Raw genomic sequence first — 17,579 nt, 5'->3', positions numbered from 1 at the left:
GGAACCACTTTCGCTACAAGTCAGTACAGGAGTTGTAGCAATGATGAACTGGTTCTCGAAATTTTTGCAAGATTAATAAATGTTACTAGCGAAAAGAAAAGGGAAGTCTAAATTATTTGAAATAATTTAATCGCTAGAAACACCGCGAGATTATCATCATTATCATCATCAACGGCGCGGTAGCTGGACTAGGCCTGCCTTAATAAGGAACTCCAGACTTCCTGGTTTTGCGCCGAGGCCTACCAACCGCGAGATTATACATACTTCGAAAAAATATTTTTTTAAAAGAATTGAAAATCTTTCATTCATCGAGTAGATATTATCGTAATAAATAAGTGGTAAAAATTTGGCATTGATTGGACTAGTGGTATTTTAGTAATCGTGTCCACCGCCAAAGGTACTTTTACGAAAACATGATTCTGTTTCAGTCTGTGTTTTCCATTTTTAAAATTAACTTATTTATTTACATCGAGTTGTTGATTCCAGGATCATACAGAATTTCCTTTGCAGACTCTATAATGGTAATTTGATGCTGGCTATAACCCATTATTACTTTTTTCGCGGCTGCAACTACGAGAAGCATATATGGCGATGAAGGTCCAAAAGTCTATGCACAACTACGATGGAGCAGCCAGGTAAGGCGTTATACATAGTTATAACTTCGGACCTTATGCTCCGATCGTTACGAAATTTGCTGAGAATATTCTCGAGATAATGTACTTAAAGAATATGTAATAATTTTTTGATTTCGGCGGCCATCAGAACTGTATACAACCCCTTACACCGGGTGCACCGCTTTGCTTTGTATTTGTCTCCTAAATTTCTAAGAAATATTTCTTTTTCAATTTGAAACGGAATAAATTGAAGTGGCGATCATAACTTAGAACACACATTTTCAATAATAAAAATAATTTTAATAACTAATACTGACATTGAAATGTAATCTTTCGAAGTTTAAAATAAAGTTCGTTGAAATCACTTTCCCGCGCCAAGAAAAATTCTAACCAACTTCATGAACCTTGCAGATATTATTGGTAATTCGAATTCTGCATCTGCTTGCAGACATCAAAGTTGTCATTTAAAAGTCAAAACAAACACCGGCATTGCGTTTATTGGCCGAAACTGTGGGTGGAGTCAACAAAATTTAATAAGAGTTGAATGAAACGCCGGCAAGTAATGAACTTAATATTGCGCTGTGAACAAATAGGAAAAATTAGCAAATTTCTGTTATAAACAAGCATTTCTCGAATTTTTAGGTTAAGGATCAAAGTGTGTATTATAAACGATTGCAAAGAGCGGAAATCACTTGAAAAATCATTAAATAAGTAACAATATGGATTCGGAACTGTATGACGAGTTTGGGAACTATATTGGTCCCGAACTAGACAGTGACGATGAGGATGACCAGAGCATCTACGGTCAAATGGATCAAACCGATGATCACGATGTAAGACTGTTCTGGAGATTTGCTCTGTCTTGATTAATTTATGCTTTATTATAGGAGGAAGCCAATGAGGAAGAAGAAGTTGAACATGATGAAGACAAGGACACACAAGCGGTTGTTTTGCATGAAGACAAGCGATACTATCCAACGGCCATGGAAGTCTATGGCCCTGACGTCGAAACAATTGTGCAGGAGGAGGACGCCCAACCACTTGATAAGCCTTTGATTGAACCAGTGAAAAAGCTAAAGTTTCAATTAAAGGAGCAGGATCTTCCCGAAACGAGTTATGAGATGGAGTAAGTACCAGATGAATAAATACTCGGTTGGAAGCAGCATTCTATAGAAATGAAGTTCATCCCAAACTAATGAAGAAAGAATTATTTCAATCAATGAAACTGCTCCCATTTTTCTATAGATTTTTAGCTGACTTGATGGACACGCCACCGTTAATTCGAAACGTGGCACTAGTCGGTCATCTTCATCATGGTAAAACCACCTTTGTTGATTGCTTGATACGCCAGACGCATCCTCAGTTTGATATGACTGAAGAGCGCCCACTTCGCTACACGGACACGTTATTCACCGAACAGGAAAGAGGCTGCAGCATCAAGTCAACGCCCATTACACTTGTGTTACCTGACATAAAGCAGAAAAGTTATTTGATGAATATTTTCGATACGCCAGGTAATGGACGGAATGAGTAGGAGGAAAGAGAGACTCTAATATGCTTTCTATTTTATGGTCTAGGACATGTAAATTTCTCAGACGAAGTAACTGCTGCAATGAGAATTACGGATGGAATTGTACTTTTCATTGATGCCGCGGAAGGGGTGATGCTGAATACGGAACGAATTTTGAAGCATGCCGTTCATGAGAAGATGTCTATTACCATTTGTATTAATAAGGTGAGTTCCAGGGAGTATAACCCTCCTATTATCAAGGTTAGGTGATGGTTATATCGATTTTATCTTGCTATATCGAATGCGCAGGTGATATGTTCTGGCTCCTGAATTCTACTTCCCTTCTGAGCTGAGAAGAATTTTTATTGTGAGTTCGGATCCAGAATGAGAAACATCAACGGAAACTTTCGATACATGTGAACATGATCGTTTCCACTTACTTTTCATAGCATTCAAACTCTGAGATACAATCCTTTACCGAATGCCAGGTTTTCTTCCCTAAACATTCACATTACAGCATGTTTGCCTCCGCGAATTGTGTCCGATGCCTCTCCCAGGTTGAAGAACTTCGATCCCTAAGTTCACCAGCGATCGCCTACATTGTTTATATGTCGTTCGACAGAGGAAGTCGTTCATATTCAGGCAGTTGATTATCCCATTTGATGTAAACAAAATTAACTGAATAGTACAATATAAAAACACGACTTTGAACCAACAAAAACATCAAAAATATGAAACTATTAGGTTATTGCAAATGAAATGGCCGTTTTGGTACTAAAATTTGTAACGACTGTAAAGCTTACAAAAGTTTATTTATTTAATCAAAATAGGTGCCAGTCGATTCAAAATACTTCTCTTCTCTTCTGCCAGTTTCGTAGAAGTTCAACTGTCGGGTGTTGATAAATTCGTCAAAGGCAATTTTGACAGCCTCTTCGTTCCTAAATTGTTTTTTCGCCAAAAAATGATCTAAATGCTTAAAAAAGTGGTAGTCGGTTTGCGAAAGGTCCGGTGAATATGGTGGATGAGGCAGAGTCTCATACTACAATTCGTGCTACTTTTGAACCGTTGTTCTGGATTCATGAGGTCGTTCATTGTCATGAAGGAGAATCACATCATCTCTGTTGATTAATCTCAGCCGTTGAATACTCAATTTTTAGTGCAGTTGGGCACAGTATTTCTGTGCATTTATCGTATCTCCAGGTGCCAAGAAAGAATAGTGGATAACTCCAGCTATAGACCACCAAACAGTCACCATTACCTTCTTCGGATGGAGGCTCGGTTTCGGCATATGCTTCGATGGCTCATCAGCATCTAGCCATTGTGCTGATCGGCGACGATTGTCGTATAATATTCACCTTTTATCACATGTCACTATTCTATGCAAAAAGAAGTTGCTTCTGTTGCGGAAGAGTAAAAAACTGCAAATATCCATTCGAAGCGCCATGTTTTACTTCGTAAGGGCTTGCGGTACCCATTTGTCGAGCTTTTTCACCTTACTAAGTTGTTGCAAGTGCCGGGAAACTGTCGAATAGTGTACGCCCAGTTTCTCTGCAATGTTTCTCACAGACTGACGTGTGTCGGATTCGCTTAGCACACGCAGCTCGTCGTTATCAATCGATGGTCCTGGATGTCCATGTGGCTCACTTTGAAGGTGTACGTCGCCTGACCGGAATTTTTCAAACCACCGCCGTGTGGTTTATTCGCTTACCATATCAGCTCCAAATGCGCTATTAATGTTCCTGGTGGCCTCCGCTTTATGACCGAGTTTGAACTTATACAGAAAAAGTATACGTTTTTGGCGCTTTTCCATCCTTTTTTCCTTTTCATTCACTGTTATCACAACGATGGCCAAAACTCAAATGACTCCCTGATTAAATGTAGGAGTATTTATACTTCATTATCCGACACCAACAGCGCCAACTGGTGGTGGTTTGATACAGCAAAATCACAACTAACTTCACTTGTTTGCTAAATCGGCCATTTCATGTGCAACAACCTAATATTTATATGGTTGATCTGAACTTGAGACATTACACATCAAATACGGCTACACACCATAATTGCCGCTTTTTAGCAATGCAGAACAATAGAGACAAATTGCACAATTGGGAAAGATGCTTCAATGTGCTGAGAGCACAATGCGCCACTCAGCTCCACTTTTCTGGTCAAAAATGGTGCTTTGAGTGGAAAATTTAAATTAAGCCTCCCATACTTCACGGAAGTGTAGAATGACAACTGAAATAGATTGAGAAGACTCACACTCATTCAGAAGCCAAGTTAGGCATATATAAATAACAATTTCCTCGCATCTTCTTTGTAATTCGCTGCGGGATCCTCCAATCATGTGAGAATTTGAGCAGTTGCACAATCGAACTAACTACCGTGTTGAACGAACGTTGCTAACTAGATATTAGCCATTCACCTGCAAATATTCTTGATTATTTATAATCTTTGTTCGCAATGCCTTCAATTTCAAAGTCTTTTATAATGACGAGATGTTTCACTGATGGTTGAAATAAGATTGTGGCCGCATTAAATAACTTTTGTTTTTTGAAATTTTATGGAAAACAAAATTTCCTTAAAATCGTTTCATTGTCTGTTTTGTCTACCACACGCACTTTTCTCAGAAATTCATTGCGAAGGCACGAAGGGAAGGGAAGGGGTGGTGGGTTCTCTATACCTTTAAAAGGGGGGTGTAATTTTTTTCCCAAATATAGCCAAGTGGGGCATCAAATTAATCGTCGCGATTACTACTTTCAAATACAGTTTTAATTTTCACATTAGTCACAAAATTGAGGTATTATAAAGTAGTCAGTTATTTCTAAGACCCATTCTCAGAAGTTGCCCAAACGTGGTGGTCTCTAGATACGGCAAAGCACAACGCAGTAGTATATGTAATGATATCGAGATATCAACAAAGTTATAAAAATGAGCAATGCAACAATGTAGGCCATAATGTAGAGCATGATCCTAGCATAGGAATCGCACTATTAATAACAAAGTTATAATAGGTCAAAGTTGTCGCTTCTTTGCGAATTCAAGACTTTGAATGTCAGTATCACCTGAAAATGGATATTCTCACATAATATATGCATATATTACGTGCTACATACTGACGGAACAAGTGCACACTCAAATGGTCTTTATAAAAGAAATACACAAAACCTTTCATACCTGAAGTGTCCAGCTTCCGGTTTCCTGACTTGTTTGTATCTGTTTTTGATGAGCTTCTTCACATTTGCTAATAATGTTGAACTCCTAGTTGTGTAGATAGTTGCTGATCCAGTTGAATTTTCAATTATTATGCAAGTGCAACTGCCACGCACTCAAAGTTCCTCACATAGGGAAACGCAAAACCTTTTATACCTCAACCGTCCAGCTTCCGTTTTCCGGATTTGTTTTGGTTTGCTGCAAAGGCAGCGGGTTGTTTCTAGTTTCTAGTCCTCTTCTTACAGTAAGAACCACTTATAACCTACAGGTTATTTCTACAGGTCCATAGCATGCTTGAACAACGTTTCTTTTGCTTCTTGTCTAGGCGTGTCGTGGGCATCTACTTTCTTCCCGTTTTTGGTCTATTCGAGTAGGATATGTTCTCATTAAACTTGCATACTAGTTTGCATTGCATATCGCGAGCACATCACTGACTTCGATATTTCATCTTGAGATTTCTTTTTTTCTTGTAGAAATAGTATTTTTATTCGTTTTTTTCATTGAAAGCTCACTCAATTTTGCCATTTTCCGAAACGTGTGTTTACATTAAGAATTACAAATACAGACTGATAACACATCTTCGAAGAAAAATTCAAAAACACACGTGTTGAGCTTTACGTCCTAGATGTTGTACTTATCATCATTATTTTACATTTAATGGGATCCTAGCTTCTTTTTAAAGCATGCGCAAAAGTAATTTGCACTTTTTAAGTTAAAAATATTTTATAGCTAAGCCTAATACTTTTAACCTAGGGAATCAAAGTTGGTATTACAAATACAAATCGAATTCTTTTATTTCCAACTCCAAAGAAACATGGTTATGCTTTTTGGTAATATTATAATCATCAACAGCACAACAACCGGTATCCGATCTAGGCCTGCCTTAATAAGGAACTCCAGACATCCCAGTTTTGCACCGAGGTCCACCAATTCGATATCCTTAAAAGCTGTCTGGTGTCCTGACTTAAGCCATCGCTCCATCTCTTGCAGGGTCTGCCTCGTCTTCTTTTTCTACCATAGATATTGCCTTATAGACTTTCCGGGCTGGATCATCCTCATCCATACGGATTAAGGTGACCCGGCCTCCGCAACCTATTGAGCCGGATTTTACCACAACCTCATAGATTTCGTAGTTATGTAGGCTACGAAATCGTCCATCCTCATGTAGGGTGCCAAACATTCTTCGGAGGATTCTTCTCTGGAACGCGGCCAAGAGTTCGCAATTTTTCTTGCTAAGAACCCAAGTTTTCGAGGAATACATGAGGACTGGTAAGAATATTGTCTTGTACAGTAAGAGCTTTGACACTATGGTGAGACGTTTCGAGCGAAACAGTTTTTGTAAGCTGAAATAGGCTCTGTTGGCTGCTAAAAACCGTGCGCGGATTTCATCATCGTAGCTGTTATCGGTTAGGATTTTCGGCCCTAGATAGGAGAAATGATCAACGGTGTCAAAGTTGTAGTCTCCTATCTTTATTCTTTCCGTTTGACCAGTGCGGTTTGATGTTGGATGATTGGTTTTTAGTGCTGACGTTGCCTCCATATATTTTGTCTTGCCTTCATTGATGTGCGGCCCAAGATCTCGCGCCACCTGCTCGATCTGGATGAAGGCAGTTTCTACGTCTCGGGTCGTTTTTTCCATGATGTCGATATCGTCAGCATAGGCCAGTAGTTGGGTGGACTTAAAAAGGTTCGTACCCCTCGCATTTACCTCAACATCACGGGTCACTTTCTCGAGGGGCAGGTTAAAGAGGACGCATGATAAGGCATCCCCTTGTCATAGATCATTGTTGATGTCGAATGCTCATGAGAGTGATCCTGCTGCTTCTATCTGGCCTCGCACATTGGTCAGAGTCAGCCTAGTTAGTCTTATCAATTTCGTCGAGGTACCGAATTCTCTCATGGCCGTGTACAATTGTACCCTGGCTATGCTATCATAGGCGGATTCAAAGTCGATGAAAAGATGGTGCATCTGATGTCCATATTCCAACAGTTTTTCCATCGCTTGCCGCAGAAAGAAAATTTGATCTGTTGCTAATTTGCCTGGAGTGAAGCCTCTTTGGTATAGGTCGGCGGTAGGAGGTGTTGTGGATGGCTTCAGTGTTAACTCTCACCTGATAGTCAGAGGGGATTCTGGGCGGTGTTGTTATTCGAGCTTGGAGCACCATGCCAACGTGATAGCGTGATAGTGATCCGAGTCTGTATTGGCCCCCTATATGTTCTGACATTCATCAAGGCTGACGGCGTTCGATCAACACGTGGTCAATTTGGTTGAAAATGGTCCCGTCTGAAGAGGCCCACGTATGTTTGTGGATCGCTTTCCGCGCAAACCAGCTACATATTCACGGCAATTCTACTAGTGGTTGCATTTATTGGCTTATTATTTTCTTGCTTGGGATTATCTTGAGGCTCTTTGATTACGGTATTGTACGTTCTACTTTTATGATTAAATTAATTTTTACAAAAAACTAGACATGTCCGTAGAAAAGAATCTTCTTGTAAACAGTTAACAATAACAATTAAGTTTGGAAATATGATTTGGATGGACGTTTCATATAGTAATACTTCGCTTTAGTAAATCAAACGATTATTGGACGTGAAAAGAAAACAGTTTCTATCCGAGGCGTTGTTGACGTTTTCAAATTTCTATCCGTTTTGGTCGCCTTTTACGACAAACAGGCGATAGTTTGAGTTTTATCTTAAACGCCAACCCACCGAGCTTGTCGCTGCGACTATATCTCGAAATTCATTGCCTTCTTAAGGAATCCTCTCCCTCCAGAACCTCAGGCAATTGAACATACCATGCTTGGGATTCTTAACCGTAGCGGTGCATTCAAGACAGATAGCCTTATTGAGTTCAAAGCGCTGCAAATACTTCCTATCAGACCATGTCCCGTAAAGAACTGGGCAGGTGGTAGTTCAATTCCCCTGTCTTCACTCAATCCATTTCTCAGTACACAGATCCAGGGTCCAACGACCTTTTTTTGAATTATCCCATCGTTACTCCCATCACTTGTACAGCTTCTTCCTAGCGATTTTTTTGGCTACTCCCACATAATAAAGCATTTTCTATAGAGCAATCTAGTAGTGTCGAGAATACATTATCATCTTAGAAACCATTTGACTTCTTGCAATTATACTATTGCACTTTTATACAGGGTATCTCACTTTAAGATCGCCGTAGACTAGGGTATATTCCACACTCTATAGGTAAGAAATTGAGCCATCTTTTGAAGAATTTGGTGTAAAGCCCCTTATAAAATATGGGCTCAATTTTTCCATCAAAAATTGATGTTAATTTTTTCTAACATTTCAGCGTTTGTTTCTCCGACGATGAAACTAATTTTGAAACCGTTGAGGTATTATACAAATGGAAATTTTACGTAGTTTCTAAATTAATATTCTTTTTATTCATTCGATTAACCATTGTCCGGTATTGGAGTTTTCTTTATAAGGTGGAACTTTTTGACAAGTATTGGAAAAAAAACAGAATGGCTCAATAACACGCGTTGAGCACATTCGAAATAAGAATATCCGCGATCGATATGGTATAACGTTATTCGTCACGTTATTCGCGCTAATGAGAATTCACTTGCCAGGATTGGTCTGAGCTTCGAAGTCGATTGTAAGTGACCAAATGGCCGGCCGAAACAACGGTTGCATGAACGCTGGATGAGGATTTGAATGCCTTGGGAATGCATCCAAATCAGTCCTCTGACAGGAAAAAATGGCGCAACCCGACAAAGGCTAAAGAAAATGGTGATTTTAAAGTGGGACTCACTGTACAGTAGTTGGCTCCATAGTTAAGCACTCCCGCCATGAAGTTCTATTAAAAAAAATGAATTTTTATTGAGCTACAAAAATTTGGAAAAACCCGCCATAAATTGTAACTTCCAGTTTTCGATTGGTTTCGTATTGGAAACAATTGCATCCGAGCGTTTACTCGTTTATGATTTGGAATTCCGTCTGTGTCCTCGTTCAATCGTAACATTCAATTCTGGATCGAAAACAGTTTTATCTCTCAATATTTATGCTGATTGAATTTGTCATCTTTCAATTTGCTATGTAAGGGCGTGTAGGATCAAATTTCAGGGTGAAGAAAAACGTAGCCGTGGTTGTATATTTTTCTCAACTGGAATATTCGTATCAACAGAATCTTTCAACGTCGACCAGTCAGACTTGAACGATGGGAGAGCAAGCGGATGACACCATTATAGCCGAGGAAATGTATCATGGTGCCTTGAACCCCTCCACGTCTGCCAGACAAAACGGCATGAAGAGGGTCACCGATAACAAGAAGCAATAACATCGACGACAGGATGTGAACCTGACGAACTCCGCTTTGGACCTCAAATTACTCTTAAGATTTTACCACTATGCAGTACATGGTATTCACGTTGCTGTGATTATAACTATTAGTTTCTTGAGAATGCTCATCTTGCATAAAGAATTCTAAATATACTCCCTATCCACGCCTTTGAAAGCCTTTTTGAAATCAATAAAGCAGAAATCTATATCTCCCACACGTTTCCACTATGATCCGAAAGGTGTTAATGTGATACAAGATCGCTTTCGAGTTATTCTTAATGCGTTGCAGAATTAATTTAGCTATTATCTATTGTTCGACTCAAAACATGTGCCCTTATCCTAATTTTTTTTTCCCAGGAGAAAACTTGGATTCCCATAACGCAGAAATAGAAACTTTGCAAAAATTAAAGGATTGCGGGGAGAAGTTCCACAAAAATCGGGCTTTACTCCTCTTAATCGCGGATGACAAAGATAATTTCTCTTCTGTCTGGAGGAACAGTTCGTATCCGCATGTTAAAATTGCCATATAATCCATAAAAGGTGAAACTTCACTGAATGTTTTAAGAGGGAAGAGATCGTTGTGAAATGTTCCAACGAAAGTTTTACGATCACCTGCAAGCTCTTTCGTAAGGCGGTATATAATAGAGTAATCGGTTCTATTTACGAAAGCTTCTACCTGAATGATGAACACTATAATGGGAAATCATTTTGTCACATCATACACCGCGCTACGGTTTAAAACACTCGAAATTTACGCCAAAAAGATTCACGAATTCTGAAATAAGTCGGGAAATCGAAAGCTTAACGCTTCAGGTATGAAAAGTTTTGTGTATTGCTTATATAAGCACATTTGAGTGGGCATTCGTCCCATTTGAACCTAACTCGTAACGTTTATACATTTAGTTTGTCAGACCATTCACTTGAGGATGATACTGATTTTCAAAATCTTAAAATGCACGAAATTCGCACAAATGTATCAAGCTTGACCTATTATAACCTGTTAGTAAAAGTGCAATTTTCATCAAAGTTTACACCCTCCTTTTACATGTATGGGGAGTTAGGAGATTTTATAGCAGCTCCTATGTTTAGAATCCGAAAACCCGGCGAAATTTGGAGGCGTTTCTTCGATCTTTTTGATTGCGAGAACTCTATTCTACATCGTGCTATACATTTCTAAAAGCAATCTATCTTTCATTTCTTTGTAATTCCTGCGCAGTAGCACGGTCGCAATTTCAAACTGTTTTCTTTTTGAGACTTCCGTGAGCTTTTGGGCCACTTTATTTTTGAAAAGAAGAGTCCAGATGCTTTGAAAATTTTAAATATCAGACGCAAGATCTAAAATTACCGATCTACAAAGGCTTAGTCCTCGATGAATGGTCGCTCCATTTGCAGAAGACGCCCGACCCTAGCTCGGTCTGTAACTTTTATTTCTGCGCGCTTGAGTACCGTTTATAAGCTGCTGATTTCTTTACTATCTCATGACCCTTTTCTCGATTGATCTCATCTATGGTTTCTTTTGTGTTAAGGCGCAGGGTAACGTATATTTCAACAATTATCCAACAACAGTTCTTTTCTTTTGCATTAAAACGATGAGACTTTATACAAGGTCGAAAAAAAAATAGTAACGAAGAATATTGTTAGCATTACAGAGTTACTTCCTGATATTATTTCGAAAACTTAGTAACCAACCTAATGAACTATTCTCCATAAATTGTTATAATATTGTGTATTTCAGATCGATCGTTTGATGTTAGAACTGAAGCTTCCCCCTCAAGACGCCTACTTTAAATTGAAGCACATCGTGGATGAAATTAATAGTCTTTTGAGGTATTTGAATTAAAAAATATATAAAATCCCTTGGCATTAAGTAATTTAAATTTTCAAATTTTCAGTATATACACGGAAAACGAAAACAAAATCTTAGTGTCTCCTATCCTTGGAAATGTCTGTTTTGCCAGTTCACTCTATGGTTTCTGCTTCACTTTGAAATCTTATGCAAAATTATATGCTGACACTTATGAAGGCGTAAACTACCTTGAATTCGCTAAACGACTTTGGGGTGATATGTATTTTCATAGTAAATCGTAAGCATTTTTCTCGCATACACAGATTTTTCCAAAATTCATTGATTTACACTTTCGCAGTCGGAAATTCACAAAGAAACCACCTCATAACTCGGCCCAAAGAAGTTTTGTTGAGTTTATATTGGAGCCACTTTATAAACTTTTTGCACAAGTCGTTGGTGACGTCGATACAACGCTTACAGATACGCTGAATGAGCTAAATATTCGAATCACAAAAGAAGAAATTAAGAGTAATATAAGGCCGTTGTTACGATTAGTCTGTAACCGTTTCATGGGAGACTTTAGTGGTTTCGTTGATATGTGCGTTACTCATATCAAGTCTCCTTTGGACAATGCGAAAAATAAAGTGGATCACATTTATACTGGGCCGAAGGAAGGTTTACTTTATTCGGATATGACTACTTGTAATCAGAACGGAAACTTAATGGTGCACAGCTCGAAGATGTACCCAACGGATGATTGCACATTTTTTCAAGTAAGTAAAGACCCTCTATATCTGATAAATTGCTTCGATGACATATTCTATCCTTGAATTAGGTGCTAGCAAGAGTTATCAGTGGGATACTTCATGCTGGCCAGGAAGTTCGCGTACTTGGTGAGAATTACTCTCTTCAAGACGAGGAGGACTCACGAATCCTACAAGTTGGCCGGCTGTGGGTGTATGAGGCTCGCTATAAAGTCGAGCTGAACCGCGTTCCAGCTGGGAACTGGGTGTTAATTGAAGGTATTGACCAGTGCATTGTGAAAACTTCAACGATTGTCGACGTTGACGTATCCGAGGATCTCTATATCTTCCGGCCATTGAAATTCAACACACAAAGCATAATAAAAATTGCTGTGGAACCGGTGAATCCTTCCGAATTGCCAAAAATGTTGGACGGGCTACGTAAAGTCAACAAATCATATCCTCTGCTTTCAACTCGCGTTGAAGAATCTGGCGAGCATGTCATTCTTGGTACAGGCGAATTGTATTTAGATTGTGTCATGCACGATCTACGCAAAATGTATTCTGAAATCGATATAAAAGTGGCAGATCCTGTAGTGGCGTTCTGTGAAACAGTTGTCGAGACCAGTTCGCTGAAATGTTTCGCCGAAACACCCAATAAGAAAAACAAAATCACTATGATCGCGGAACCTTTGGAGAAGGGTTTAGCTGAGGACATAGAAAATGAGGTGGTCCAAATCGGCTGGAACAAAAAACGATTGGGAGAATTCTTCCAAATCAATTACGATTGGGATTTGTTGGCAGCTCGATCTATCTGGGCGTTCGGTCCGGACAATACTGGTCCAAATATATTAGTCGATGACACATTGCCATCTGAAGTGGACAAGGGCTTATTAAACTCAGTGAAGGATTCAATCGTTCAAGGTTTCCAATGGGGAACACGTGAAGGCCCTCTGTGTGAAGAACCGATTCGGAATGTGAAGTTCAAAATTCTAGATGCTGTAATAGCACAAGAGGCGTTACACAGAGGTGGTGGACAAGTTATTCCCACAGCACGAAGAGTAGCTTACTCAGCATTTTTAATGGCCACACCACGTTTGATGGAGCCCTATCTTTTCGTTGAGGTTCAAGCACCAGCAGATTGCGTTTCTGCTGTTTATACAGTTTTGGCAAGAAGAAGGTAAGTTTTTATATTTGTGTTAACCTGGATTTCTTCTATCTTGCTTATTTTTCGCAGAGGTCATGTTACGCAAGATGCGCCTGTGTCCGGATCACCGCTTTACACGATTAAAGCTTTCATTCCAGCAATCGATTCATTTGGTTTCGAGACTGATCTCAGGACACACACTCAAGGTCAAGCTTTCTGTTTGTCGGTATTTCATCATTGGCAAATTGTACCCGGTGATCCGTTGGATAAATCGATCATCATTCGACCATTGGAGCCACAACCTGCAACTCATTTGGCACGTGAGTTTATGATAAAGACACGGAGAAGGAAAGGCTTATCGGAAGATGTCTCTATCAATAAGTTCTTCGACGATCCTATGTTGTTGGAGTTGGCTAGACAGGATGTGCTTTTGAATTATGGAATATAATAGGATTAGATTGGTTTTGAAGAATAAAAGTATGTAAGTGCATTGAGTTTTTATTTTGTTAAGATTTTATAGAAAACGAAACTATAATATTTTCATTGATTCGTCGCTTGCCTACCATATGCTTGAAAATATTTGAACAATATTGTAGGAACTACCGTGCTATAACTTCGAATGCCAGTGGCGTGGCATAGGTTGAGCATGAAAGGAAGAAAAAATTTCTTTAGTTTGTAGAGTTGAGTTATTAAAATCATTTTAATTACTCTGGTCAGCTGCTTTGCACAACCAGTGACAACGAACGAAGGGGTGAGAGCACTACTGTACATAAAAACACAGTTTGAAAGACTAGAAAGTCTCTAGAAAAAACAACATATTTTTAAAAAAAAATCGGTATACCGCAAACTCGGCGCTTCAGGTAAAAAGTTTTGTGTTAAACTTATGTGAGCAACTCTCTATGCACGTATTCCATTCGTACATATCTAAGAATACAAAATAGTCCTTCATATTTCACCAAATTACATGATAAACATGTATGTACAATACATATCAAAAGTATATGTAAATATTGTCTTCATCCTAAATAAACAAACATTTCATCTAATTGATCTAGGACATCTTTGCACATTTCCCCTTTATTTTTTGTGCGAAACCATGTGTTACATATGTACAAACATGTCCAACTTATTGAACACTACCCGCAAACTCCACTAGCGCATATATATGCATACACATGCCCGACACCAGTAATTGATACTGATATTCAAGTAACTTTATATGATGATGACGTCATACATATCTTAAGAGTGCAATAAATTTACATAAAATGCAGAAATTTAACTTTCAATAACTTTGTTAATAATAGTTACATTGCGATCAAACTTTTAGGAATTATGTCCTATAATACCGCTTATATTGTTACTAAATTTTATACTTCTAGAATGAACTGAAGGGGGGTTTCAGGTAAATTTCTTCATTTTGCTTGCTTCACTTTTGGTTTGTCACATTTTGAGCTCTGCCTCTCCTATGTTTCGCCCAATGTCAAGGTTTTCGAAAAGTACTAATCGAGCCCTTTCATTTGATACCCCACATGACCATGTTCTGCGGAAAAAAATTGTACATCCTCCTTTCCCATGTATGGAGAAGCCCCCTTTAGACTCGATACAAAACGGCGCCACTTGCTATATGTAAAGGGATTCACAGACCACACGTTCTCACCAAATCGTGACAATCGGTACAGTCGGCTTCGAGTAAATCAGATTTGACAGACAGACAGAAATTGAATCGATTTTAATAAGGTTTTGCGTTTACACAAAACCTAAAGATTACGATTTGTATTTCAGGTTAATTCTTCTATCTTTGGAAACAAATTTGTCGATAAAATCGTTAAAAAATTTTTTTAACATACTTTTTAAGGTTTTGTGTAAAACAAAACCTTATTAAAATCGATTCATTGTCTGTTTGCCACGCGCACTTTTCTCCAAAACGAAATTTGGTGGATAGATGGGAACTATGAAATCCCACGCATAAAGCGAGTGATATTAATTTAGGTGGAGTTTAAATATTTAATTTACATCGGATATAGTCGTGTAGGGTATCAAATGAAAGGCATTGATTAGTACTTTCCGAAACTAACATTAGTTTTGGCGTGAGTTGCAAAGCGCGCAAGTAAGGAGTCAAAATCGGAAAAAAAATCAGGATGATGCGCTTAGATGAAATCTAGGTATCAAAATATGTCCCATTCCAATATCTGCTCAAATAAACTTACTAATAGTATACACAATAGTATGACAACTTCGGAAGTATCGTCAATTTATGTGCTTTCAATTTTTGTTAATGTTTTTGGCTTAGCCCTCGCCATAACGTTTTAAGACGTTAATGCTACCGTGTCCGGATAGCTGAGTAGTAGTAGCGCAAGGCTGTCGTACGGAAGGTCGCGGTTCAAATCTCACTGGTGGCAGTGGAATTTGTATCGTGATTTGACGTCGGATACCAGTCGATTCAGCTGTGAATGAGTACCTGAGTGAAATCAGGGTAATAATCTCGGGCGAGCGTATGCTGACCACATTGCCTCCTAGTGTACCGTTACGGTCTTGAATGAAGTGCTCTAACACACTTCAAGGCCCTGATCCAACATGGATTGTTGCGCCAACGATTATTATTATTATTATTAATAGTATATTACCAGCTTTTAGAAATTTACTGAAAAGCCCCCCTTCATTCATCCTAGGACTACCAATTTTGCACCAGCATAGAGAACAATATTTGGTATACACTTGCCACACTTCATGGAAATTTGGCCATTAACGCCAAAGTTATAGCAGTGCTTCCCAAGCCATCCAAAGTAGATGCTGACGTCATAATTAGCGAGAATAATTGACATTCGCGTCAAATATTAAAGTGGTATTTATGAAGAATCTACTTCTCCCCAGCCTTTTTTAAGGTTTTGTGTGAAACACTTATGTGAAATGTAAGCCTCGAGAGATGTCCCATTTCGAAAGATGCTCAAATAAACCTACTAATAATATATCATATTTCCAACTTTTAGAAATTGACTGGAAAACTCCCCTTAAGTTCATCCTAGTAGCTCCCGCAGTATCATGCATACGCATGTGAAGTTGCATGAAAATCCAACTAAATTGAGCCTTTCATTTGATAGCTTACATTTTATGAAAAAAATGTTGCACTCTCCATTCACATGTATGGGGAGCCCCCTTTAAACTTAATACAAAATGGCGTCCCTTACTGCAAGTAAAGGGAACAACAGATCACATGCTCTTACCAATTTTCATGACAATCGGTCCAGCCGTTTCCGAATAAATCGATGTGACAGACAGACAGACATCGACTCGATTCTATAAGGTGATCTCAAAAACCACACAATGCCTTTGTTTTAAATTCAGATATTAATATTTTTTATTGGATCTGTACTAAAAATACATTGCATATAAAATAGTTATAGTTAAACTATTTTATATGCAATGTATTTTTAGTACGGATCCAATAAAAAATATTAATATCTGAATTTAAAACAACATGCCATGGATATTGCCGCAGCAGCAGGTACTTTGCTTTATGGTGCTGGAATTAATGATTCTATGTAAGTTAAAAAAATTTTTTTTTGCATTCTATCTCAATTTAAAACTTTAAACGCGTTTATCTCGAAACTCAATTTTTTAAGTCGGTGGACACGATTTCTCGAAAAGTTATAAAACGATTTGTTCAAATTTTGCACAGATCTTTGAAATAACATTATGAAGTCATTGAACGAAGGATTTTGATTTGACCAAAAAAAGTGTTTTTTTGTACAGTCTGCCAAATATTCAAATTTTACTTTTTTTTCCTTCGTTCAATAACAAGATCTACCCGTGTACCAACGAATTTTTTTTTAGGTTTTGATTTTAGGTGAACCAATAATGAGTTGTGCTGTCCACGGCTGGAGCACTTTTTTGAGACGTCAAGGGAGATTAGGAACCAACGGTTGAGTTTTCGGAATTTTTAAATAAAAATTCCACAAAATACTGTTTAACTATGTATCTTTGATATGCTAAATTGTTTAAATAAAATATATGAACGTATATATTAAAAAAAATAGTAAAAATACCCTTTTTTGAACCTCTGAAACTCACCTAACTCCTTAATAATTACATTCTAATTTTTAAATGCGTTTTTCTCGAAACTGCATGTTGAAAATCTGCTGCCACCATTACCCAAAATTTATACAACGAAATTTTTTTGGAATTTTCATAACTTATTCAGAGAATATTTCTACGGTTTGCAAACTGGGATAATTGCGATTCATTTTGCCGTCACGAAAAGTTA

At 38.2% G+C, this 17,579-nt stretch overlaps 1 protein-coding gene across 2 annotated transcripts; it reads left to right on the top strand.

The window, feature by feature from the left end:
* The first annotated feature begins 1,041 nt into the window (after positions 1–1,041).
* Positions 1,042–13,805, top strand: LOC119652609 (116 kDa U5 small nuclear ribonucleoprotein component). 2 transcript variants are annotated; one of them, XM_038056842.1, is made up of 10 exons: positions 1,042–1,169; positions 1,257–1,447; positions 1,502–1,740; positions 1,860–2,128; positions 2,192–2,349; positions 11,375–11,466; positions 11,532–11,723; positions 11,784–12,198; positions 12,261–13,348; positions 13,406–13,805. In XM_038056842.1, exons 2-10 carry the CDS (start codon positions 1,334–1,336, stop codon positions 13,761–13,763), a joined length of 2,925 nt encoding a protein of 974 aa, XP_037912770.1. In that variant the 5' UTR covers positions 1,042–1,169; positions 1,257–1,333; the 3' UTR covers positions 13,764–13,805. The 2 variants fall into 2 exon arrangements, with proteins under 2 accessions (XP_037912770.1, XP_037912772.1); XM_038056844.1 differs by having other exon boundaries at positions 1,049–1,173.
* Positions 13,806–17,579: the final 3,774 nt, after the last annotated feature.

Source organism: Hermetia illucens, chromosome 3 (assembly GCF_905115235.1).
Source record: "Hermetia illucens chromosome 3, iHerIll2.2.curated.20191125, whole genome shotgun sequence".
In the NCBI taxonomy this organism is placed as follows: Eukaryota; Metazoa; Arthropoda; class Insecta; order Diptera; family Stratiomyidae; genus Hermetia; species Hermetia illucens.
This window is presented reverse-complemented; position numbering and strand designations above follow the sequence as displayed.

What these genes read in the sequence shown, in the direction of transcription:
- LOC119652609 (XM_038056842.1), top strand. Translation starts at nt 1,334, where the DNA reads ATGGATTCGGAACTGTATGACGAGTTTGGGAACTATATTGGTCCCGAA. An exon ending in ATCAAACCGATGATCACGAT is followed by an intron (nt 1,448 to 1,501) that starts GTAAGACTGTTC and finishes GCTTTATTATAG; the next exon opens with GAGGAAGCCAATGAGGAAGA. An exon ending in ATGATTGCACATTTTTTCAA is followed by an intron (nt 12,199 to 12,260) that starts GTAAGTAAAGAC and finishes TCCTTGAATTAG; the next exon opens with GTGCTAGCAAGAGTTATCAG.